Below are 26,563 nucleotides of genomic sequence, written 5' to 3'. Positions count from 1 at the left end.
GCCGTCACACCGCTCAGGAAGGAGACGCGTTCTGTCTCCTAGAGATGAGATGAACGTACTTTGGTGGGAAAAGTGCAAATCAATCCCAGAACAGCACCAAAGGACCGTGTGAAGATGCTGGAGGAAACCGGTACAAAAGTATCTATATCCACATTAAAACGAGTCCTATATCGACATAACCTGAAAGGCCACTCAGCAAGGAAGAAGCCACTGCTCCAAAACCGCCATAAAAAATCCAGGCTATGGTTTGCAACTGCACATGGGGACAAAGATCGCACTTTTTGGAAGTACCGTGAATCACGGGGGTGGCAGCATCATGTTGTGGGGGTGCTTTGCTGCAGGAGGGTCTGGTGTACTTCACAAAATAGATGGCATCATGAGGGAAGGAAAATTATGTGGATATATTGAAGCAACATCTCAAGTCATCAGTCAGGAAGTTAAAGCTTGGTTGCAAATGGGTCTTCCAAATGAACAATGACCCCAAGCATACTTCCAAAGTTGTGGAAAAATGGCTTAAGAGCAACAAAGTCAAGGTATTGGATTGGATTGGCCGTCACTAAGCCCTGACCTCAATCCTATTGAACATTTGTGAGCAGAACTGAAAAAGTGTGTGCGAGCAAGGAGGCCTACAATCCTGACTCAGTTACACCAGCTCTGTCAGGAGGAATGGGACAAAATTCACCCAATTTATTGTGGGAAGCTTGTGGAAGGCTACCCGAAACATTTGACCCAAGTTAAACCATTTAAAGGCAATGCTATCAAATACTAATCTGTATACTGTCTGTCTGTCTGTCTGCATCTGTCTCTCTGTCTGTCTGTCTCTCTTAGACACACACAAACACACCAGCATGGCCCTGGTCTAAAGTAGTGCACTGCATAGGGAATAGGGTTCTATAGGGCCCTGGTCTAAAGTAGTGCACTGCATAGGGAATAGGGTTCTATAGGGCCCTGGTCTAAGGTAGTGCACTGCATAGGGAATAGGGTTCTATAGGGCCCTGGTCTAAAGTAGTGCACTGCATAGGGAATAGGGTTCTATAGGGCCCTGGTCTAAAGTAGTGCACTGCATAGGGAATAGGGCACCATAAATGACCATGGAGGGAGAAGCTCCCATTGCAAAGCTGAATGATTAATAACTACAGAGGTAAAGCTCCTGGATTTCATTTATTTAACCTTTATTTAACTGGAGAACAAATTCAGCCTACCCCGGGCCAAAACCCTAACCCGTTCGACGCTGGGCCAATTGTGCGCCGCCCTATGGGACTCCCAATCATGGCCGGTTACGCCTCTAGCACTGAGATGCCTTAGACAGCTGTGCCACTCGGGAGCCTGGTGTCTGTTTGTACATTAAGTGATTGAGTTAGAGGATGGTAAATCAGAGTTGTACAGTCACGGATGGTAATGCGAAAACTTTATTGACTGTGTTGTCAGGAAGAATTTGGCACGGTAATTTGTGTATGAAATTACAGTAGACTATCCTTTAGGTAATCCAAATGATAGAAAACTACATACCTTTAAATTTCAGACTGACTGTAGTTGAACAAGCCAAGAAAACAAACTGTAAAATAGGGTTAAGTAATGAAGTAGTAATGTACATTGAAAAGCACAAAGACAAAATCCTAGTTTAAAACCCAACGTTTCCCCGTGCCAGACTGTACCCCAGTTTGTTCTGGTTGCCGATATAGGACATGAGACCCACGTAGGCCTCGATGAGCAGGGGCTGGTTCAGCACCAGGACCCCGTTGGCCTTGCCAGGGACAGGCGTCTTTAGGTGGGCCTTCTGGGCTGCTTCCGTCAGCTGCTCACGGAAACTTTGGATCTGAGAAAGGGAGGGGGGAGAGATAGAGGAAGAGACAGAGGAAGAGAGGAGGGAGAGACAGAGGAGGGAGAGAGAGAGGAAGAGAGGAGGGAGAGAGAGAGGAGGGAGAGGAAGAGAGGAGGGAGAGACAGAGTAAGAGAGGAGGGAGAGACATAGGAAGAGATGAGGTAGAGACAGAGGACAAGAGGAGGGAGAGACAGAGGAAGAGAGGAGGGAGAGAGAGGAAGAGAGGAGGGAGAGAGAGGAAAAGAGGAGGGAGAGACAGAGGGAGAGAGGAGGGAGAGAGAGGAGGGAGAGAAAGAGGATGAGAGGATGGAGAGAGAGGAACAGAGGAGGGAGAGAAGAGGGAGAGAGAGAGGAAGAGAGGAGGGAGAGAGAGAGGAAGAGAGAGAGGGAGAGATGAGGGAGGAAGAGAGGAGGGAGAGAGAGGAAGGAGAGAGGAGGGAGAGAGAGGAAGGAGAGAGGAGGGAGAGAGAGGAAGGAGAGAGGAGGGAGAGAGGAGGGAGAGAGAGAGGAAGAGAGGAGGGAGAGAAGAGGGAGAGAGAGAGGAAGAGAGGAGGGAGATACAGAGGAAGAGAGGAGGGAGAGAGAGAGGAAGAGAGGAGGGAGAGAGAGAGGAAGAGAGAAGGGAGAGAGAGAGGTAGAAGAAACACGGCAGAATGAGGAAAAGTTAAAAACAGCGTTTGGCCTTTCTATCGCCTCTGAACACAGAACATCGGCTGCAATATTCTATTCATTTCCCGACTATTCTACATGTTGAATCGGCACAGTTCGTCGAGACACAGCATGTGATCTAATGCGCATGGCTGTGTGTCTTGTCGGTTGAGAAAGGGAGCGAGAGAGGGAAGATCACTGATGATCTGAAATGCTACAGCGTCTCTTCAACCTCAGGAGGCTAAAGAAATTCGGCTTGGCCACTAAAAACCTCACAAATTGAGGCGCACAATTGAGAGCTTCCTGTCGGGCTGTAACACTGCCTGGTACCGACTCTCGAGGGGGTGGTACAGTCTGCCAAAATATCTTCTATCTCAAGGCCATCAGCCTGTTAAATAGTCATCACTAGCCGGCTACCACCCGGTTACTCAACCCTGCACCTTAGAGGCTGCTGCCCCGTATACATAGACATGGAATCACTGGTCACTTTAATAATGGAACACTGGTCACTTTAATAACGGAACACTGGCCACTCTAATAATGGAACACTGGCCACTCTAATAATGGAACACTGGCCACTCTAATAATGGAACACTGGCCACTTTAATAACGGAACACTGGCCACTCTAATAACGGAACACTGGTCACTCTAATAATGGAACACTGGCCACTCTAATAATGGAACACTGGCCACTCTAATAATGGAACACTGGCCACTCTAATAATGGAACACTGGTCACTCTAATAATGGAACACTGGTCACTCTAATAATGGAACACTGGCCACTCTAATAATGGAACACTGGCCACTCTAATAATGGAACACTGGTCACTCTAATAATGGAACACTGGCCACTCTAATAATGGAACACTGGCCACTCTAATAATGGAACACTGGCCACTCTAATAACGGAACACTGGCCACTCTAATAATGGAACACTGGCCACTCTAATAATGGAACACTGGCCACTCTAATAATGGAACACTGGCCACTCTAATAATGGAACACTGGCCACTCTAATAATGGAACACTGGCCACTCTAATAATGGAACACTGGCCACTCTAATAACGGAACACTGGCCACTCTAATAATGGAACACTGGCCACTCTAATAACGGAACACTGGCCACTCTAATAACGGAACACTGGCCACTCTAATAATGGAACACTGGCCACTCTAATAATGGAACACTGGTCACTCTAATAATGGAACACTGGCCACTCTAATAATGGAACACTGGCCACTCTAATAATGGAACACTGGCCACTCTAATAATGGAACACTGGCCACTCTAATAATGGAACACTGGCCACTCTAATAATGGAACACTGGCCACTCTAATAACGGAACACTGGCCACTCTAATAATGGAACACTGGCCACTCTAATAACGGAACACTGGCCACTCTAATAATGGAACACTGGCCACTCTAATAATGGAACACTGGCCACTCTAATAATGGAACACTGGCCACTCTAATAACGGAACACTGGCCACTCTAATAATGGAACACTGGCCACTCTAATAATGGAACACTGGCCACTCTAATAACGGAACACTGGCCACTCTAATAATGGAACACTGGCCACTCTAATAATGGAACACTGGTCACTCTAATAAACGGAACACTGGTCACTTTAATAATGTTTACATACTGCTTTACTCATCTCATATGTATATGCTGTATTCTATTCTACTGTATTCTATTCTACTGTATTTTAGTCAATGCCACTCTGACATTACTTGTCCTAATATTTATATGTTTCTTAATTCCATTATTTTACTTTTAGATGTGTGTGTATTGTTGTGAATTGTTAGATTTTACTGAACTGTTGGAGCTAGGAACACAAGCATTTCACTACACCCACTATAACATCTGCTAAATATGTGTATGTGACCAATAACATTTGATTTGATTTGAATGGTCTGGTGTAGGGTGGTAGGATGGTAGGGTGTAGAGTATTAGGGTGGTAGGATGGTTGGGCGTAGGGTGGTAGGATGGTAGGGTTGAGAGTATTAGGGTGTTAGGATAGTTGGGCGTAGGGTGGTAGGATGGTAGGGTTTAGAGTATTAGGGTGGTAGGTTGGTTGGACGTAGGGTGGTAGGATGGTAGGATGGTAGGGTGTAGAGTATTAGGGTGGTAGGATGGTAGGATAGGATGGTTGGGCGTAGGGTGGTAGGTTGGTAGAGTGGTAGATTGGTTGGGCGTAGGGTGGTAGGTTGGTAGAGTGGTAGATTGGTTGGGCGTAGGGTGGTAGGTTGGTTGGACGTAGGGTGGTAGGTTGGTAGGGTGAAGTGTATTAGGGTGGTAGGATAGTTGGGCGTAGGGTGGTAGGATGGTAGGGTGTAGAGTATTAGGGTGGTAGGGTGGTAGGTAGGTTGGGCGTAGGGTGGTAGGTTGGTAGGATGGTAGATTGGTAGGGTAAAGAGTATTAGGGTGGTAGGTTGGTAGAATGGTAGGGTGTAAGATGTTCGGGAGTAGGGTGGTAGATTGGTAGGGTGGTAGGTTGGTAGGGTGGTAGATTGGTAGGGTAAAGAGTATTAGGGTGGTAGGTTGGTTGGGCGTAGGGTGGTAGGTTGGTAGGATGGTAGGGCGTAGGGTGGTAAGATGGCCGGGAGTAGGGTGGTAGGGTGGTAGGGTGGTAGGTTGGTAGGGTGGTAGGGTGTAGAAAGGTAGGATGGCAGGGTGTAGGATGGTAGGGTGGTAGGGTGTAGGATGGTAGGATGGCAGGGTGTAGGATGGTAGGGTGGTATGGTGTAGGATGGTAGGGTAGTAGGATGGTAGGGTGTAGGATGGTAGGTTGGTAGGGTGTATGATGGTAGGGTAGTAGGATGGTAGGATGGCAGGGTGTAGGATGGTAGGGTAGTAGGATGGTAGGGTGTAGGATGGTAGGGTGGTAGGGTGGTAGGGTGTAGGATGGTAGGGTAGTAGGATGGTAGGATGGCAGGGTGTAGGATGGTAGGTTGGTAGGGTGTAGGATGGTAGGGTAGTAGGATGGTAGGATGGCAGGGTGTAGGATGGTAGGGTAGTAGGATGGTAGGGTGTAGGATGGTAGGGTGGTAGGGTGTAGGATGGTAGGGTAGTAGGATGGTAGGGTGGTAGGGTGTAGGATGGTAGGGTAGTAGGATGGTAGGGTGTAGAAAGGTAGGATGGCAGGGTGTAGGATTGTAGGGTGGTAGGGTGGTATGGTGTAGGATGGTAGGGTAGTAGGATGGTAGGGTGTAGGATGGTAGGTTGGTAGGGTGTATGATGGTAGGGTAGTAGGATGGTAGGATGGCAGGGTGTAGGATGGTAGGGTAGTAGGATGGTAGGGTGTAGGATGGTAGGGTGGTAGGGTGGTAGGGTGTAGGATGGTAGGGTAGTAGGATGGTAGGATGGCAGGGTGTAGGATGGTAGGTTGGTAGGGTGTAGGATGGTAGGGTAGTAGGATGGTAGGATGGCAGGGTGTAGGATGGTAGGGTAGTAGGATGGTAGGGTGGTAGGGTGTAGGATGGTAGGGTAGTAGGATGGTAGGGTAGTAGGATGGTAGGGTGTAGAAAGGTAGGATGGCAGGGTGTAGGATTGTAGGGTGGTAGGGTGTAGGATGGTAGGGTAGTAGGATGGTAGGTTGGCAGGGTGTAGGATGGTAGGGTGGTAGGATGGTAAGGTGTAGGATGGTAGGGTGTAGGATGGTAGGGTGTAGAAAGGTAGGATGGCAGGGTGTAGGATGGTAGGGTGGTAGGGTGTAAAATAGTAGGGTGTAAGATGGTAGGGTGAAAGGGAGGTAGGGTGGTAGGGTGTAAAATAGTAGGGTGTAAGATGGTAGGGTGGTAGGGTGTTAGATGGTAGGGTGGAATATGTCGGTTGGTAGGGTGGTAGGGTGTAAAATGTAGGGAGGTAGGATGGAATATGTAGGGTGGTAGGGTGGTAGGGAGGTAGGGTGTAAGATGGTAGGGTGGTAGGGAATGGTACACATCACAAAACTCACATCACAGAGAGCAGTGAAGCTGTGGTCTATGTTTCTGACAGGGTGATAGGTAAAGGTGCAGAATGGGTAGTCTGTAGCGAACGGGTTCCACCGAGAGGAGAATGAGGGTTCCCTTAGCCGGTCCCAGAACACACGCACACCCTCTCCTTCTCTCCTGAAAACACACAGAGAAACAGAAGGACAGTCACACCCTCTCCTTCTCTCCTGAGAACACACAGAGAAACAGAATGACAGTCACACCCTCTCCTTCTCTCCTGAGAACACACAGAGAAACAGAATGACAGTCACACCCTCTCCTTCTCTCCTGAAAACACACAGAGAAACAGAATGACAGTCACACCCTCTCCTTCTCTCCTGAAAACACACAGAGAAACAGAAGGACAGTCACACCCTCTCCTTCTCTCCTGAGAACACACAGAGAAACAGAATGACAGTCACACCCTCTCCTTCTCTCCTGAAAACACACAGAGAAACAGAATGACAGTCACACCCTCTCCTTCTCTCCTGAAATCACACAGAGAAACAGAATGACAGTCACACCCTCTCCTTCTCTCCTGAAATCACACAGAGAAACAGAATGACAGTCACACCCTCTCCTTCTCTCCTGAAAACACACAGAGAAACAGAATGACCGTCACACCCTCTCCTTCTCTCCTGAAAACACACAGAGAAACAGAATGACAGTCACACCCTCTCCTTCTCTCATGAAAACACACAGACAAACAGAATGACAGTCACACCCTCTCCTTCTCTCATGTAAACACACAGAGAAACAGAATGACAGTCTTGAAATAACAAATTCAGAACCAGTCAACACAAATAATCAACAGTAAACTGCACATGTAACCTGTATGTAGTTTGTATGTAATCTGTATATAACCTGTATGTAACCTGTATGTAACCTGTATGTAGTTTGTATGTAATCTGTATATAACCTGTATGTAACCTGTATGTAGTTTGTATGTAACCTGTATGTAGTTTGTATGTAATCTGTATATAACCTGTATGTAACCTGTATGTAGTTTGTATGTAATCTGTATATAACCTGTATGTAACCTGTATGTAACCTGTATGTAGTTTGTATGTAATCTGTATATAACCTGTATGTAACCTGTATGTAGTTTGTATGTAATCTGTATGTAGTTTGTATGTAATCTGTATATAACCTGTATGTAACCTGTATATAACCTGTATGTAATCTGTATATAGCCTGTATGTAACCTGTATGTAGTTTGTATGTAATCTGTATATAACCTGTATGTAACCTGTATGTAGTTTGTATGTAATCTGTATATAACCTGTATGTAATCTGTATGTAGTATGTATGTAATCTGTATATAACCTGTATGTAACCTGTATATAACTTGTATGTAATCTGTATATAACCTGTATGTAACCTGTATGTAGTTTGTATGTAATCTGTATATAACCTGTATGTAACCTGTATGTAGTTTGTATGTAATCTGTATATAACCTGTATGTAATCTGTATGTCATTTGTTCACCGGACGTGCTACCTGTCCCAGACCTGCTGTTTTCAACTCTCTAGAGACAGCAGGAGCGGTAGAGATACTCTGAATGATCGGCTATGAAAAGCCAACTGACATTTACTCCTGAGTTGCTGACTTGCTGCACCCTCGACAACTACTGTGATTATTATTATCTGACCATGCTGGTCATTTATGAACATTTGAACATCTTGGCCATGTTCTGTTATAATCTCCACCCGGCACAGCCAGAAGAGGACTGGCCACCCCTCATAGCCTGGTTCCTCTCTAGGTTTCTTCCTAGGTTCTGGCCTTTCTAGGGAGTTTTTCCTAGCCACCGTGCTTCTACACCTGCATTGCTTGCTGTTTGGGGTTTTAGGCTGGGTTTCTGTACAGCACTTTGAGATATCAGCTGATGTAAGAAGGGCTTTATAAATACATTTGATTTGATTTGATGTAACCTGTATGTAACCTGTATATAACCTGTATATAACATGTATGTAACCTGTATATAACCTGTATGTAACCTGTATGTAACCTGTATATAACCTGTATGTAACCTGTATATAACCTGTATGTAACCTGTATATAACCTGTATGTAACCTGTATGTAATCTGTATGTAACCTGTATATAACATGTATGTAACCTGTATGTAACCTGTATGTAACATGTATGTAACCTGCATGTATGTAACATGTATGTAACCTGTATGTAACCTGTATGTATGTAACCTGTATGTATGTAATCTGTATGTAACCTGTATGTAACCTGTATGTATGTAACCTGTATGTAACTTGTATGTATGTAACCTGTATTTAACCTGTATATAACCTGTATGCAACCTGTATGTAATCTGTATGTAACCTGTATGTAATCTGTATGTAACCTGTATATAATCTGTATGTAAACTGTATGTAACCTGTATGTAATCTGTATGTAACCTGTATGTAAACTGTATGTAACCTGTTTGTAACTTGTATGTAACCTGTATGTAACCTGTATGTAATCTGTATGTAAACTGTATGTAACCTGTATGTAACCTGTATGTAACCTGTATGTAACCTGTTTGTAACTTGTATGTAACATGTATGTAACATGTATGTAACCTGTACGTAACCTGTATATAACCTGTATGTAACTTGTATGTAACATGTATGTAACCTGTATGTAACCTGTATGTCACCTGTATGTAATCTGTATGTAACCTGTATATAATCTGTATGTAAACTGTATGTAAACTGTATGTAACCTGTATGTAACCTGTATATAACCTGTATGTAACCTGTATGTAATCTGTATGTAACCTGTATGTAATCTGCATGTAACCTGTATGTAACATGTATGTAACCTGTACGTAACCTGTATGTAATCTGTATGTAATCAGTATCCAAGATGGCGTAGCAGTCGGACGTGTCTTTGTCTTGTCTTGTCCCGTGTAAATAGTCTTCGTATTTTTCGTATACATTTCGTATATATTTTAATTTCACTTTCCATCTAGGAACTGAATATACATTCCTACATTCCGCCTCACCCAATATGGTACGGACCTGCTATTTTTTTATACTTTAGAACCGTAACCCCAATCAGAAGCTAGCCAGATAACTAGCTACTAGCTAGTAGTCAGTTAGCCACTGCTGCGGTCTTCACCCTCAACTCGGACACAGCCAGCTTCAATACCGGGCCAATACCTGCCAGTCTGCAAGCGCGATATCAACCCAGAGCATATAGGACTGCTTTTTCTCTACCACATCACCGGATTCCTGACGCAAGCTCTGGACAATTACACCGTATCATCACAGCTAGCTAGCTGCAACCGAGTGGCTACTACTGGCTAACACCTCTGTCCCGAAGCAAGCACCAGTTAGCCTTGAGCTAGCCTCGAGCTATGCCCATCTGCCGGCTAGCCGAAGAGGTCTACCAGCGAATTCTTGGGCTACAATACCTCTTTTGCCAATTGGACTGGACTTTTTTTTTTTTTTGCCGACACAGAGCCCTGCCAATCCATCACAACTGGTCTAAATCAGCTACAAGCTAATTTAGCCATTTTTTTTGCCGCTGCTAGTAGCTCTTACCTTCTGCACAGACACCAGCCCTGTTATTAGCCTGGATATTACTCACCAATTTACCAGCATCGGACTGTCTCTCGACAACAACGCCGGATTCCTGCCGTAATCCCTGAGCCACTACTTCTGATCCTCACAGCTAGCTTGCAGCTAGCGCAGCTAGCGCCACTGCCACGAAGCTAGCACCAGTTAGCAAACACAATTCTACAATTCACAACCTCTCTTTCGCCATCCGGCTTGGACTCTCTGTCGACACGACCACGTCTGAGCAGACCCCCTCCGTCTGAGCAGACCACCCCCCGGGCTACTAACTTTAAACGCCGCGTGCTAGCTTAGTGGAGGCCTCCCTGCTCCATCTACGGCTGCCCCCTGGACACTATGATCACGTGGCTACATAGCTGATGCATGCTTGACTGTCCATTAATTCACGGTACTCCATTCTGTTTATTTGTGTTTTATCTGTCGGCTCTGTGCTTTAACTCAGGATCTGTGTGTAGTTAATCCGACCCTCTCTGCCTAGTCGTCGCCATTTTTACCTGTTGTTGCTGTGTTAGACTAGCACCCTGTTATTGCTGCTGTTATCTTACCTGTTGTTTTAGCTAGCTCTCCCAATCAAGACCTGCAATCACTTTATGCCTTATTGTATGTCTCTCTCAAATATCAATATGCCTTGCATACTGTTGTTCAGGCTAGTTATCATTATCATTGTTTTGGTTTGCAATGGACCCTGTAGTTCCACTCTCCGTACCTCTGATACCTCCTTTGTCCCACCCCCCACACATGCGGTGACCTCACCCATTGAGACCAGCATGTCCAGAGATACAACCTCTCTTATCATCACCCAGTGCCTGGGCTTGCCTCCGCTGTACCCGCGCCCCACCATACCCCTGTCTGCACATTATGCCCAGAATCTATTCTACCACGCCCATAAATCTGCTCCTTTTATTCTTTGTCCCCAACGCTCTAGGCGACCAGTTTTGATAGCCTTTAGCCGCACCCTCATCCTACTACTCCTCTGTTCCTCGGGTGATGTGGAGGTAAACCCAGGCCCTGCATGTCCCCAGTCACCCTCATTTGTTGACTTCTGTGATCGAAAAAGCCTTGGCCTCATGCATGTCAACATCAGAAGCCTCCTCCCTAAGTTTGCCTTACTCACCGCTTTAGCACACTCTGCCAACCCTGATGTCCTTGCCGTGTCCGAATCCTGGCTTAGGAAGGCCACCAAAAATTCTGAGATTTCCATACCCAACTATAACACTTTCCGTCAAGATAGAACTGCCAAAGGGGGAGGAGTTGCAATCTACTGCAGAGATAGCCTGCAAAGTTCTGTCATACTTTCCAGGTCTATGCCCAAACAGTTCGAACTTCTAATTTTAAAAATTAATCTCTCCAGAAATAAGTCTCTCACTGTTGCCGCCTGCTACCGACCCCCCTCAGCTCCCAGCTGTGCCCTGGACACCATCTGTGAATTGATCGCTCCCCATCTAGCTTCAGAGTTTGTTCTGTTAGGTGACCTAAACTGGGATATGCTTAACACCCCGGCAGTCCTACAATCCAAGCTTGATGCCCTCAATCTCACACAAATCATCAAGGAACCCACCAGGTACAACCCTAAATCCGTAAACATGGGCACCCTAATAGACATTATCCTGACCAACCTGCCCTCCAAATACACCTCTGCTGTCTTCAATCAAGATCTCAGCGATCACTGCCTCATTGCCTGTATCCGCCACGGGTCCGCGGTCAAACGACCACCCCTCATCACTGTCAAACGCTCCCTAAAACACTTCTGCGAGCAGGCCTTTCTAATCGACCTGGCCCGGGTACCCTGGAAGGATATTGACCTCATCCCGTCAGTTGAGGATGCCTGGTCATTCTTTAAATGTTACTTCCTCACCATATTAGACAAGCATGCTCCGTTCAAAAAATGCAGAACCAAGAACAGATATAGCCCTTGGTTCACTCCAGACCTGACTGCCCTCGACCAGCACAAAAACATCCTGTGGCGAACTGCAATAGCATCGAAGAGCCCCCGCGATATGCAACTGTTCAGGGAAGTCAGGAACCAATACACGCAGTCAGTCAGGAAAGCAAAGGCCAGCTTTTTCAAGCAGAAATTTGCATCCTGTAGCTCTAACTCCAAAAAGTTCTGGGATACTGTAAAGTCCATGGAAAACAAGAGCACCTCCTCCCAGCTGCCCACTGCACTGAGGCTAGGTAACACGGTCACCACCGATAAATCTGTGATAATCGAAGACTTCAACAAGCATTTCTCAATGGCTGGCCATGCCTTCCTCCTGGCGACTCCAACCTTGGCCAACAGCCCCGCCCCCCCCCGCTGCTACTCGCCCAAGCCTCCCCAGCTTCTCCTTTACCCAAATCCAGATAGCAGATGTTCTGAAAGAGCTGGAAAACCTGGACCCATACAAATCAGCTGGGCTTGACAATCTGGACCCCCTATTTCTGAAACTGTCCGCCGCCATTGTCGCACCCCCTATCACCAGCCTGTTCAACCTCTCCTTCGTATCATCTGAGATCCCCAAGGATTGGAAAGCTGCCGCGGTCATCCCCCTCTTCAAAGGGGGAGACACCCTGGACCCAAACTGTTACAGACCTATATCCATCCTGCCCTGCCTATCTAAGGTCTTCGAAAGCCAAGTCAACAAACAGATCACTGACCATCTCGAATCCCACCGTACCTTCTCCGCTGTGCAATCCGGTTTCCGAGCCGGTCATGGGTGCACCTCAGCCACGCTCAAGGTACTAAACGATATCATAACCGCCATCGATAAAAGACATTACTGTGCAGCCGTCTTCATCGACCTGGCCAAGGCTTTCGACTCTGTCAATCACCATATTCTTATCGGCAGACTCAGTAGCCTCGGTTTTTCTAATGACTGCCTTGCCTGGTTCACCAACTACTTTGCAGACAGAGTTCAGTGTGTCAAATCGGAGGGCATGTTGTCCGGTCCTCTGGCAGTCTCTATGGGGGTACCACAGGGTTCAATTCTCGGGCCGACTCTTTTCTCTGTATACATCAATGATGTTGCTCTTGCTGCGGGCGATTCCCTGATCCACCTCTACGCAGACGACACCATTCTATATACTTCCGGCCCTTCCTTGGACACTGTGCTATCTAACCTCCAAACGAGCTTCAATGCCATACAACACTCCTTCCGTGGCCTCCAACTGCTCTTAAACGCTAGTAAAACCAAATGCATGCTTTTCAACCGTTCGCTGCCTGCACCCGCACGCCCGACTAGCATCACCACCCTGGACGGTTCCGACCTAGAATATGTGGACATCTATAAGTACCTAGGTGTCTGGCTAGACTGCAAACTCTCCTTCCAGACTCATATCAAACATCTCCAATCCAAAATCAAATCAAGAATCGGCTTTCTATTCCGCAACAAAGCCTCCTTCACTCACACCGCCAAACTTACCCTAGTAAAACTGACTATCCTACCGATCCTCGACTTCGGCGATGTCATCTACAAAATAGCTTCCAATACTCTACTCAGCAAACTGGATGCAGTTTATCACAGTGCCATTCGTTTTGTTACTAAAGCACCTTATACGACCCACCACTGCGACCTGTATGCCCTAGTCGGCTGGCCCTCGCTACATGTTCGTCGTCAGACCCACTGGCTCCAGGTCATCTACAAGGCTATGCTAGGTAAAGTGCCGCCTTATCTCAGTTCACTGGTCACGATGGCTACACCCACCCGCAACACGCGCTCCAGCAGGTGTATCTCACTGATCATCCCTAAAGCCAAAACCTCATTTGGACGCCTTTCCTTCCAGTTCTCTGCTGCCTGCGACTGGAACGAATTGCAAAAATCTCTGAAGTTGGAGACTTTTATCTCCCTCAACAACTTTAAAAATCTGCTATCCGAGCAGCTAACCGATCGCTGCAGCTGTACATAGTCCATCTGTAAACTACCCACCCAATTTACCTACCTCACCCCCCATACTGCTTTTATTTATTTACTTTTCTGCTCTTTTGCACACCAGTATCTCTTCTTGCACATGATCATCTGATGATTTATCACTCCAGTGTTAATCTGCTAAATTGTAATTATTCGATTTATTGCCTACCTCATGCCTTTTGCACACATTGTATATAGATTCTCTTTTTTTTCTACCATGTTATTGACTTGTTTATTGTTTACTCCATGTGTAACTCTGTGTTGTCTGTTCACACTGCTATGCTTTATCTTGGCCAGGTCGCAGTTGCAAATGAGAACTTGTTCTCAACTAGCCTACCTGGTTAAATAAAGGTGAAATAAAAAAATAAAAATAAATGTAACCTGTATGTAACCTGTATGTAACCTGTATGTAATCAGTATGTAACATGTATGTAACCTGTATGTAATCAGTATGTAACCTGTATGTAACCTGTATGTAACCTGTATGTAACCTGTATGTAATCAGTATGTAACATGTATGTAACCTGTATGTAATCAGTATGTAACATGTATGTAACCTCGTCCTTTAATAATCCAAATCAAAATGTGATGTGTTCGTGCAACAACAGCATTCTCAGTATGTTTCTTCTCCTCTCAGAAATACACAGGAAGCTGGGTCTCATCATGGGCATATTACTGTATTATCATGTTGAAACATCCATACGGGACAGTCTTCCTGCCTGGACAGTCTTCCTGCCTGGACAGTCTTCCTGCCTGGACAGTCTTCCTGCCTGGACAGTATGGATGTGATAGACTCGGATATTATCTGAATGGACTGGACAGTCTTCCTGCCTGGACAGACTTCCTGCCTGGACAGTCTTCCTGCCTGGACAGTATGGATGTGATAGACTCGGATATTATCTGAATGGACTGGACAGTCTTCCTGCCTGGACAGTCTTCCTGCCTGGACAGTCTTCCTGCCTGGACAGTCTTCCTGCCTGGACAGTCTTCCTGCCTGGACAGTATGGATGTGATAGACTAGGATACTATCTGAATGGACAGTCTTCCTGCCTGGACAGTCTTCCTGCCTGGACAGTATGGATGTGATAGACTAGGATACTATCTGAATGGACAGTCTTCCTGCCTGGACAGTCTTCCTGCCTGGACAGTCTTCCTGCCTGGACAGTATGGATGTGATAGACTCGGATATTATCTGAATGGACTGGACAGTCTTCCTGCCTGGACAGTCTTCCTGCCTGGACAGTCTTCCTGCCTGGACAGTCTTCCTGCCTGGACAGTATGGATGTGATAGACTAGGGTACTATCTGAATGGACAGTCTTCCTGCCTGGACAGTCTTCCTGCCTGGACAGTCTTCCTGCCTGGACAGTATGGATGTGATAGACTAGGGTACTATCTGAATGGACAGTCGTCCTGCCTGGCCAGTCTTCCTGCCTGGACAGTATGGATGTGATAGACTAGGATACTATCTGAATGGACAGTCTTCCTGCCTGGACAGTATGGATGTGATAGACTAGGATACTATCTGAATGGACAGTCTTCCTGCCTGGACAGTCTTCCTGCCTGGACAGTATGGATGTGAGATAGACTCGGATATTATCTGAATGGACTGGACAGTCTTCCTGCCTGGACAGTCTTCCTGCCTGGACAGTCTTCCTGCCTGGACAGTCTTCCTGCCTGGACAGTATGGATGTGATAGACTAGGGTACTATCTGAATGGACAGTCTTCCTGCCTGGACAGTCTTCCTGCCTGGACAGTATGGATGTGATAGACTAGGGTACTATCTGAATGGACAGTCTTCCTGCCTGGACAGTCTTCCTGCCTGGACAGTATGGATGTGATAGACTAGGGTACTATCTGAATGGACAGTCTTCCTGCCTGGACAGTCTTCCTGCCTGGACAGTCTTCCTGCCTGGACAGTATGGATGAGATAGACTAGGGTACTATCTGAATGGACAGTCTTCCTGCCTGGCCAGTCTTCCTGCCTGGGCCGTATGGATGTGATAGATTGTGCTGCTACCATGTTGTGTTGTCATGTGTTGCTGCCTTGCTATGTTGTTGTCTTAGGTCTCTCTTTATGTAGTGTTGTGGTGTCTCTCTAACTTGCCTAGTTAAATAAAGGTTAAAAAAAAAATTAGAACATTTGGTCGAACACTCTTTTTTCCCCAACAGTTTGTTAAGCGGTAACAGGCTGATTGGTCTGCTGTCTGAACCATTAAAGGGGTGCTCTGCTATTTTTTGGACAGCTGAATGACCTTTGTCACCCCCCAGGCCTGAGGGCACACTCCATCTTCTCGGCTTAGATTAAAGATGTGGCAAAACAGGAGTCACGATGTATTCTGCTACCAACCTCAGTAATTCACCATCCAGGTAGTCGGGAACCAGGTGGTTTGTCCTTATTTATAGATGACAATAATATTTTTCACGTCTTCCACACCCACTTGGTGGAACAGAAAACTACAGGGCTTGTCTTTCATGAGTTGGTCTGTTTTACATGAATATGAAGGCTCAGCGTTTGATTTTGTTTGCATGACATGCCCACGTTTTCTAATCTTGTCAATTAAAACAGTTCTGAAAGTGGTTGGCAATATCAAAGAGTTTTGTTATGAATGAGCCATCTGCCTCATTGAATGATTAGTAGTATTTGACCAGTGAAAATTGGAACACAACCTGGTATTGACTACTTCTGATGGGTTATCTACAGTGCAACCACACGATGCCTTTCAGTTTTCCTATCATACAGAATCATATTTATCAAAACACAATTGGAAGATAAATAAGCCTGTATAGCTTCTCTCACTCCATTACAATTCAGAGGAATCTGCTTCCTCTGCTTCCTCTCTGTCCTCTGCTTTCTCTCTGTCCTCTCCCCCTCTCTGTCCTCTGCTTCCTCTCTGTCCTCTGCTTCCTCTCTGTCCTCTGCTTCCTCTCTGTCCTCCGCTTCCTCTGCTTCCTCTCTGTCCTCTGCTTCCTCTCTGTCCTCTGCTCCCTCTCTGTCCTCTGCTCCCTCTCTGTCCTCTGCTTCCTCTCTGTCCTCTGCTTCCTCTCTGTCCTCTGCTCCCTCTCTCCCCCTCTCTGTCCTCTGCTCCCTCTCTCCCCCTCTCTGTCCTCTGCTCCCTCTCTCCCCCTCTCTGTCCTCTGCTCCCTCTCTCCCCCTCTCTGTCCTCCGCTCCCTCTCTCCCCCTCTCTGTCCTCTGCTTCCTCTCTGTCCTCTGCTTCCTCTCTGTCCTCTGCTTCCTCTCTGTCCTCTGCTCCCTCTCTGTCCTCTGCTCCCTCTCTGTCCTCTGCTCCCTCTCTCCCCCTCTCTGTCCTCCACTCCCTCTCTCCCCCTCTCTGTCCTCTGCTCCCTCTCTCCCCCTCTCTGTCCTCTGCTTCCTCTCTGTCCTCTGCTCCCTCTCTGTCCTCTGCTCCCTCTCTCCCCCTCTGTCCTCTGCTTCCTCTCTGTCCTCTGCTCCCTCTCTCCCCCTCTCTGTCCTCCGCTCCCTCTCTCCCCCGCTTCCTCTCTGTCCTCTGCTCCCTCTCTCCCCCTCTCTGTCCTCTGCTCCCTCTCTCCCCCTCTCTGTCCTCTTCTCCCTCTCTCCCCCTCTCTGTCCTCTGCTCCCTCTCTCCCCCTCTCTGTCCTCTGCTCCCTCTCTCCCCCTCTCTGTCCTCTGCTTCCTCTCTCCCCTGCTTCCTCTCTGTCCTCTGCTTCCTCTCTGTCCTCTGCTCCCTCTCTGTCCTCTGCTCCCTCTCTCCCCCTCTCTGTCCCCTGCTTCCTCTCTCCCCTCTGCTTCCTCTCTGTCCTCTGCTTCCTCTCTGTCCTCTGCTCCCTCTCTGTCCTCTGCTCCCTCTCTGTCCTCTGCTCCCTCTCTCCCCCTCTCTGTCCTCTGCTTCCTCTCTGTCCTCTGCTCCCTCTCTGTCCTCCGCTCCCTCTCTCCCCCTCTCTGTCCTCTGCTCCCTCTCTGTCCTCTGCTCCCTCTCTGTCCTCTGCTTCCTCTCTGTCCTCTGTTCCCTCTCTGTCCTCTGCTCCCTCTCTGTCCTCTGCTCCCTCTCTCCCCCTCTCTGTCCTCTGCTCCCTCTCTCCCCCTCTCTGTCCTCTGCTTCCTCTCTGTCCTCTGCTCCCTCTCTGTCCTCTGCTCCCTCTCTCCCCCTCTCTGTCCTCTGCTCCCTCTCTCCCCCTCTCTGTCCTCTGCTCCCTCTCTCCCCCTCTCTGTCCTCTGCTCCCTCTCTCCCCCTCTCTGTCCTCTGCTTCCTCTCTCCCCTCTGCTTCCTCTCTGTCCTCTGCTTCCTCTCTGTCCTCTGCTCCCTCTCTGTCCTCTGCTCCCTCTCTCCCCCTCTCTGTCCTCTGCTCCCTCTCTCCCCCTCTCTGTCCTCTGCTCCCTCTCTCCCCCTCTCTGTCCTCTGCTCCCTCTCTCCCCCTCTCTGTCCTCTGCTCCCTCTCTGTCCTCTGCTCCCTCTCTCCCCCTCTCTGTCCTCTGCTTCCTCTCTGTCCTCTGCTCCCTCTCTGTCCTCCGCTCCCTCTCTCCCCCTCTCTGTCCTCTGCTCCCTCTCTGTCCTCTGCTCCCTCTCTGTCCTCTGCTCCCTCTCTGTCCTCCGCTCCCTCTCTCCCCCTCTCTGTCCTCCGCTCCCTCTCTCCCCCTCTCTGTCCTCTGCTTCCTCTCTGTCCTCTGCTCCCTCTCTGTCCTCTGCTCCCTCCCTCTGTGTGTTATATTGACGGAGAATAGTTAAAAGAGTTGAGTCATTCCCCATCCTGAATGTTGGTCATGCTTTTAATATTGCTGAGTCACCATTTGTCCTGATTTTATTTGTTCTAATGTTCTGTTGTCAGCCAAGTGAGACCTCTGGAACACACCTTAAGCAACAGTACTTCCTTCCGAACACTTCAACAGCCTCTCCCTCTCTTCTCCCTCCTCTCCCTTTCTCCTCTCCTCTCCCTCTCTCTCCTCTCCCTTTCTCCTCTCCTCTCCCTCTCTCTCCTCTCCCTCTCTCTCTTCTCCCTATCTCTCCTCTCCCTATCTCTCTTCTCCCTCTCTCTCCTCTCCCTATCTCTTCTCTCCCTATCTCTTCTTTCCCTCTCTCTCCTATCCCTCTATCCCTCCTCTTCCTCTCTCGTCTCCCTCTCTCTTCTCCCTCTCTTCACTCTCCTTCTCTCCCCTTCTGTCACTCAGGGCATTAATGGTAGCCTGAGTCCTTCTCAGTAGCATACTGAACAGGACAGTGGTTGGAAGAATAGAGACTTGTCGGTGGGTCATTCACAATCCCCATCCTTGCCTTTTGGTTAATCCTGCTTTTATTTTCTCCTAATGTTCTGTCTTCACAGTGGCCTCTACAGTACCTCCAGAACACACCTAGTACTTCCTGCCTGCCAAGCCCACTTCGATCCCTGAGGCTACAGAATACAGCTGTCTCCTCCTCCTCTATATATCACACCTAGCCAGCAGGACAGGGTGGGGCTGCGTTTATAACGCAATCATCTACTATACCTGTTTACACAACCACTCTATACACACACACACACACACACACACACACACACACACACACACACACACACACACACACACACACACACACACACACACACACACACACACACACACACACACACACACACACACACACACACACACACACACACACACACACACAAAATGGCTCCTGACCTCTTTGTGCTGGCAGCCATTCCAGCCCAGCTGCTACCAAAGCAAGGCTACGTCCCAAATGGCATCCCATTCCCTATATAGTGCACTACTTTAGACCAGAGCCCTATTCCCTATATAGTGCACTACTTTAGACCAGAGCCCTATTCCCTATGTAGTGCACTACTTTAGACCAGAGTCCTATTCTCTATATAGTGCACTCCTTTAGATCAGAGACCTTTTCCCTATATAGTGCACTACTTTAGACCAGAGTCCTATTCCCTATATAGTGCACTCCTTTAGATCAGAGCCCTATTCCCTATATAGTGCACTACTTTGAACCATGAACCAACTGGTGTAGAATTTACCCTGAAATGCTTGCTTACGAGTCCTTCCCTAAAATTCAGAGTTTTAAAATAGTAACACTGGATGAAAAAAAGTAAAATACACAAGAACGAAGTTACATACAGGAAGTAGCAGATCAATGTGGAGCTATATACAGGAAGTACCAGATCAATGTGGATCTATATACAGGAAGTACCAGTACCAGATCAATGTGGAGCTATTTACAGGGAGTAGAAGATCATTGTGGAGCTATATACAGGAAGTACCAGATCAATGTGGAGCTATATACAGGAAGTACCAGTACCAGATCAATGTGGAGCTATATACAGGAAGTACCAGTACCTGATCAATGTGGAGATATATACAGGGAGTACCAGATCAATGTGGAGCTATATACAGGAAGTACCAGTACCAGATGAATGTGGAGCTATATACAGGAAGTACCAGATCAATTTGGCGCTATATACAGGTAGACCCAGATCAAGGTGGAGCTATATACAGGAAGTACCAGATCAATGTGGAGCTATATACAGGAAGTACCATATCAATGTGGAGCTATATACAGGAAGTACCAGATCAATGTGGAGCTATATACAGGGAGTACCAGATCAATGTGGAGCTATATACAGGAAGCACCAGTACCAGATCAATGTGGCGCTATATACAGGGAGTACCAGATCAATGTGGAACTATATACAGGAAGTACCAGATCAATGTGGAGCTATATACAGGAAGTACCCGTACCAGATCAATGTGGAGCTATATACAGGAAGAACCAGTACCCGATCAATGTGGAGCTATATACAGGGAGTACCAGTACCAGATCAATGTGGAGCTATATACAGGGAGTACCAGATCAATGTGGAGCTATATACAGGAAGATCCAGTACCAGATCAATGTGGAGCTATATACAGGAAGTACCAGATCAATGTGGAGCTATATACAGGAAGAACCAGTACCAGATCAATGTGGAGCTATATAGAGGAAGTACCAGTACCAGATCAATGTGGAGCTATATACAGGGAGTACCAGTACCAGATCAATGTGGAGCTATATACAGGAAGTACCAGTACCAGATCAATGTGGAGCTATATACAGGAAGAACCAGATCAATGTGGAGCTAAATACAGGGAGTACCAGTACCAGATCAATGTGGAGCTATATACAGGGAGTACCAGATCAATGTGGAGCTATATACAGGAAGTACCAGTACCAGATCAATGTGGAGCTATATACAGTAAGTACCAGTACCAGATCAATGTGGAGCTATATACAGGGACTACCAGATCAATGTGGAGCTATATACAGTAAGTACCAGTACCAGATCAATGTGGAACTATATACAGGAAGTACCAGTACCAGATCAATGTGGAGCTATATACAGGGAGTACCAGTACCAGATCAATGTGGAGCTATATACAGGGAGTACCAGATCAATGTGGAGCTATATACAGGGAGTACCAGTACCAGATCAATGTGGAGCTATATACAGGGAGTACCAGATCAATGTGGAGCTATATACAGGAAGTACCAGATCAATGTGGAGCTATATACAGGGAGTACCAGTGCCAGATCAATGTGGAGCTATATACAGGAAGTACCAGTGCCAGATCAATGTGGAGCTATATACAGGGAGTACCAGTACCAGATCAATGTGGAGCTATATACAGGGTGTACCAGCACCAGATCAATGTGGAGCTATATACAGGAAGTACCAGATTAATGTGGAGCTATATACAGGAAGTACCAGTACCAGATCAATGTGGAGCTATATACAGGAAGTACCAGTACCAGATCAATGTGGAGCTATATACAGGAAGAACCAGTACCAGATCAATGTGGAGCTATATACAGGGAGTACCAGATCAATGTGGAGCTATATACAGGAAGTACCAGATCAATGTGGAGCTATATACAGGGAGTACCAGATCAATGTGGAGCTATATACAGGGAGTACCAGATCAATGTGGAGCTATATACAGGGAGTACCAGTACCAGATCAATGTGGAGCTATATACAGGGAGTACCAGATCAATGTGGAGCTATATACAGGAAGTACCAGTACCAGATCAATGTGGAGTTATATACAGGAAGTACCAGATCAATGTGGAGCTATATACAGGGAGTACCAGTACCAGATCAATGTGGAGCTATATACAGGAAGTACCAGATCAATGTGGAGCTATATACAGGGAGTACCAGTACCAGATCAATGTGGAGCTATATACAGGGAGTACCAGATCACTGTGGAGCTATATACAGGGAGTACCAGATCAATGTGGAGCTATATACAGGAATTACCAGTACCAGATCAATGTGGAGCTATATACAGGGAGTACCAGATCAATGTGGAGCTATATACAGGGAGTACCAGATCAATGTGGAGCTATATACAGGAAGTACCAGATCAATGTGGAGCTATATACAGGGAGTACCAGATCAATGTGGAGCTATATACAGGAAGTACCAGATCAATGTGGAGCTATATACAGGAAGTACCAGATCAATGTGGAGCTACATACAGGGAGAACCAGATCAATGTGGAGCTATATACAGGAAGTACCAGTACCAGATCAATGTGGAGCTATATACAGGGAGTACCAGATCAATGTGGAGCTATATACAGGAAGTACCAGATCAATGTGGAGCTATATACAGGAAGTACCAGATCAATGTGGAGCTATATACAGGAAGTACCAGTACCAGATCAATGTGGAGCTATATACAGGAAGTACCAGATCAATGTGAGCTATATACAGGAAGTACCAGTACCAGATCAATGTGGAGCTATATACAGGGAGTACCAGTACCAGATCAATGTGGAGCTATGTACAGGAAGTACCAGTACCAGATCAATTTGTAGAGGTACAGAGGTATTTGAGGTAGATATGTACATGAAGGCAGGGTAAAGTGACTAGGCATCAGGTTAGATAATAAGGTATTTGAGGTAGATATGTACATGAAGGCAGGGTAAAGTGACTAGGCATCAGGATAGATAATAATAAGGTATTTGAGGTAGATATGTACATGAAGGCAGGGTAAAGTGACTAGGCATCAGGATAGATAATAAGGTATTTGAGGTAGATATGTACATGAAGGCAGGGTAAAGTAACTAGGCATCAGGATAGATAATAAGGTATTTGAGGTAGATATGTACATGAGACCAGCAGGAAATGATGAGTGTAAAGGGGTGTGTGTGTGTGTGTGTGAATGTCAACACTAGTGTACTATATAGGGAATAGGGTGCGATTTTTTTGGGACACTCCCCAAACGTTCCCACCTGGGAGGAAAGGAGACCTAAAGACCCAAAGCAATAAGCCCAGGAGGGCACAAAGACCTAAAGCCTCGGCTCATAGACAACTTACTATATTTCACCAAAAGAAGGCGAGGGTGGAGGAGAGGGGATAAGGTGTGTATACACTTCCTTTTGTATGAGCGTGGAGCCTATTGCCCTGGTATCAATGGAGATATAAAAGGGTCTGAAGGAGGCAGAATTCCTCAGGTAAGCACCAGGGTGGAGGGACTAGCCCAGACAGGCACAACAGGGCTGGGCTCTCTAACCTGCCAGAGGCCTTGGAAGTCTTCACTGTGTTGATAATACAACACAGCTAAATACACTGCTGGGGGCTGTACATAGCAAGCCCCCTTCTACGCAAGTCACTTCAAATGTAGACGCACACACACACACACACACACACACACACACACACACACACACACACACACACACACACACACACACACACACACACACACACACACACACACACACACACACACACACACACACACACACACACACACACACACGCACACACACACACACATTTGGTATTTTATCTGCCAACAAAATGCTTACTTGCAGGTATTGACAATGAAACTACAATAAGAATATATATATCTATAAGAATCCAAAACAAAGCAAATAGAATAAACATTTTAGCATCAATATAAAACAGGAAGGTACAATTTATAGTCCAATAATTGACACGTTTTGGGGAAGTGGGGGTTGGGGATAAGTGGTTACATTGTGCAGCATTTAGCAATCATAATAAAAGACTGGTAGCAGCAGTTGAGATGTGTGTGTAGCATGAATGTACGTGTAGTGTGTGTGTGTGTGTGTATGTGAGTGATTGAGTGAGTGAGTGAGTGAGTGAGTGAGTAAGTGAGTGAGTGAGTGAGTGAGTGAGTGAGTGAGTGAGTGAGTGAGTGAGTGAGTGAGTGAGTGAGTGAGTGAGTGAGTGAGTGAGTGAGTGAGTGAGTGAGTGAGTGAGTGAGAGAGAGAGAGAGAGAGTGATAGGGTGTGGAGAACCAGTTCAAGTGTTCAGCAGTCTGATGGCTTGTAGATATAAACTGTTCCTGAGCCTGTTGGTAACAGACCTCATGCTCTGATACAGTCTGATGGCTTGTAGACAGAAACTGTCTCTGAGCCTGTTGGTATCAGACCTCATGCTCTGATACAGTCTGATGGCTTGGAGATAGAAACTGTCTCTGAGCCTGTTGGTATCAGACCTCGTTGATGATACTGCAGGACTTCCTCAGGCAACATTTCAAGTAGATGTCTTGGATAGGTGGGAGCACGGTCCCAGTGATGTACTGTTTGGTAGGCCTTGCGGTCGTGGACGGAGCATTTCCCTTACCAGGCCGTGATGCAACCGGTCAGGACGCTCTCGACGAAGCAGCAGTAGTATTAGGCCTACAACTGTTGTGTTGTCAGAAAACTTGATGATGGAGTAGGTGTCGTGCAAACCAACGCAGTCCTGGGTGAACAGGGAGTACAGCAGAGGGCTGAGGACACACCCCTGGGGGGCCCCTGTGTTAAGAGTGTCTCTGAGCCTGTTGGTGCAAACCAACGCAGTCCTGGGTGAACAAAGAGTACAGCAGAGGGCCGAGGACACACCCCTGGGGGGCCCCTGTGTTAAGAGTCAGTGTGGAGGAGGTGTTGTTGTGAATCCTCACAGCCTGCGGTTTTCCCGTCAGGAAGTCCAGAATCCATTTACAGAGGGTGGTATCCAGACCCAGGGCTCTGAGCTTGGTGTCCAGACCCAGGGCTCTGAGCTTGGTGTTCAGACCCAAGGCTCTGAGCTTGGTGTCCAGACCCAGGGCCCTGAGCTTGGTGTCCAGACCCAGGGCCCTGAGCTTGGTGTCCAGACCCAGGGCTCTGAGCTTGGTGTTCAGACCCAGGGCTCTGAGCTTGGTGTTCAGACCCAGGGCTCTGAGCTTGGTGTCCAGACCCAGGGCTCTGAGCTTGGTGTTCAGACCCAGGACTCTGAGCTTGGTGTCCAGACCCAGGGCCCTGAGCTTGGTGTCCAGACCCAGGGCTCTGAGCTTGGTGTCCAGACCCAGGGCCCTGAGCTTGGTGTCCAGACCCAGGGCTCTGAGCTTGGTGTTCAGACCCAGGGCTCTGAGCATGGTGTCCAGACCCAGGGCCCTGAGCTTGGTGTCCAGACCCAGGGCTCTGAGCTTGGTGTCCAGACCCAGGGCCCTGAGCTTGGTGTCCAGACCCAGGGCTCTGAGCTTGGTGTTCAGACCCAGGGCCCTGAGCTTGGTGTCCAGACCCAGGGCCCTGAGCTTGGTGTCCAGACCCAGGGCGCTGAGCTTGGTGTCCAGACCCAGGGCTCTGAGCTTGGTGTCCAGACCCAGGGCCCTGAGCTTGGGGTCCAGACCCAGGGCTCTGAGCTTGGTGTTCAGACCCAGGGCTCTGAGCTTGGTGTCCAGACCCAGGGCTCTGAGCTTGGTGTCCAGACCCAGGGCCCTGAGCTTGGTGTTCAGACCCAGGGCTCTGAGCTTGGTGTTCAGACCCAGGGCCCTGAGCTTGGTGTTCAGCTTGGAGGGAACAATAGAGTTAATCTGTGCAAATGTACCCCCCCCCCCCCCCCCACACACACACACACACTGAATTCTTAGTTAAGCTGATGTTCGAGCGACAATAAATTCCTGAGTCTCCCTGTAGCACCAGGGAAGGAAGGATACATAGACCAGTTCAGCTGTCATGGCAGTGTCACACAGCGTCTCTCAGCAAACTCACAAATCCCCTGACTGCTAAATACAGCCTCAGAGTCTTTCTCTCTCTCTCACGGCCATCCATCCATCCATGTACCTAGACAGCCAGCCAATCAACCAACCTCCAGGAGAGAGTGTAAGAGAAAGGGAGAGAGAGAAGAGAAAGGGAGAGAGAGAAGAGAAAGGGAGAGAATAGAAGAGAAAGGGAGAGAGAGAAGAGAAAGGGAGAGAGAGAAGAGAAAGGGAGAGAGAGAAGAGAAAGGGAGAGAGAGAAGAGAAAGGGAGAGAATAGAAGAGAAAGGGAGAGAGAGAAGAGAAAGGGAGAGAGAGAAGAGAAAGGGAGAGAGAAAGGTGTGGTACAGTGTAAACAGTAGCAGTGTAAAGGAGTCAGCAACCATGTTGGGTTTACTCCTAGCAGAACTCTACATACCAGGTTGGGTTTACTCCTAGCAGAACTCTACATACCAGGTTGGGTTTACTCCTAGCAGAACTCTACATACCAGGTTGGGTTTACTCCTAGCAGAACTCTACATACCAGGTTGGGTTTACTCCTAGCAGAACTCTACATACCAGGTTGGGTTTACTCCTAGCAGAACTCTACATACCAGGTTGGGTTTACTCCTAGCAGAACTCTACATACCAGGTTGGGTTTACTCCTAGCAGAACTCTACATACTA

General features: G+C 47.3%; 1 protein-coding gene across 2 annotated transcripts in view; it reads right to left on the bottom strand.

The window, feature by feature from the left end:
• Window positions 1-1,391: 1,391 nt before the first annotated feature.
• Window positions 1,392-26,563, bottom strand: part of LOC139541679 (tumor protein p63-regulated gene 1-like protein) — a 78,932-nt gene continuing 53,760 nt past the window's right edge. For both annotated transcript variants that reach the window (XM_071346603.1, XM_071346604.1), the window contains 2 exons: window positions 6,441-6,594; window positions 1,392-1,816 (listed from right to left, as the gene is read on the bottom strand). In XM_071346603.1, the coding sequence (XP_071202704.1) occupies window positions 1,622-1,816; window positions 6,441-6,594 (349 nt within the window). In that variant the 3' untranslated portion in view covers window positions 1,392-1,621. The remainder of the gene's footprint in view (window positions 1,817-6,440; window positions 6,595-26,563) is intronic.

This window comes from Salvelinus alpinus, chromosome 16 (genome assembly GCF_045679555.1).
Source record: "Salvelinus alpinus chromosome 16, SLU_Salpinus.1, whole genome shotgun sequence".
NCBI classification, from domain to species: Eukaryota; Metazoa; Chordata; class Actinopteri; order Salmoniformes; family Salmonidae; genus Salvelinus; species Salvelinus alpinus.
This window is presented reverse-complemented; position numbering and strand designations above follow the sequence as displayed.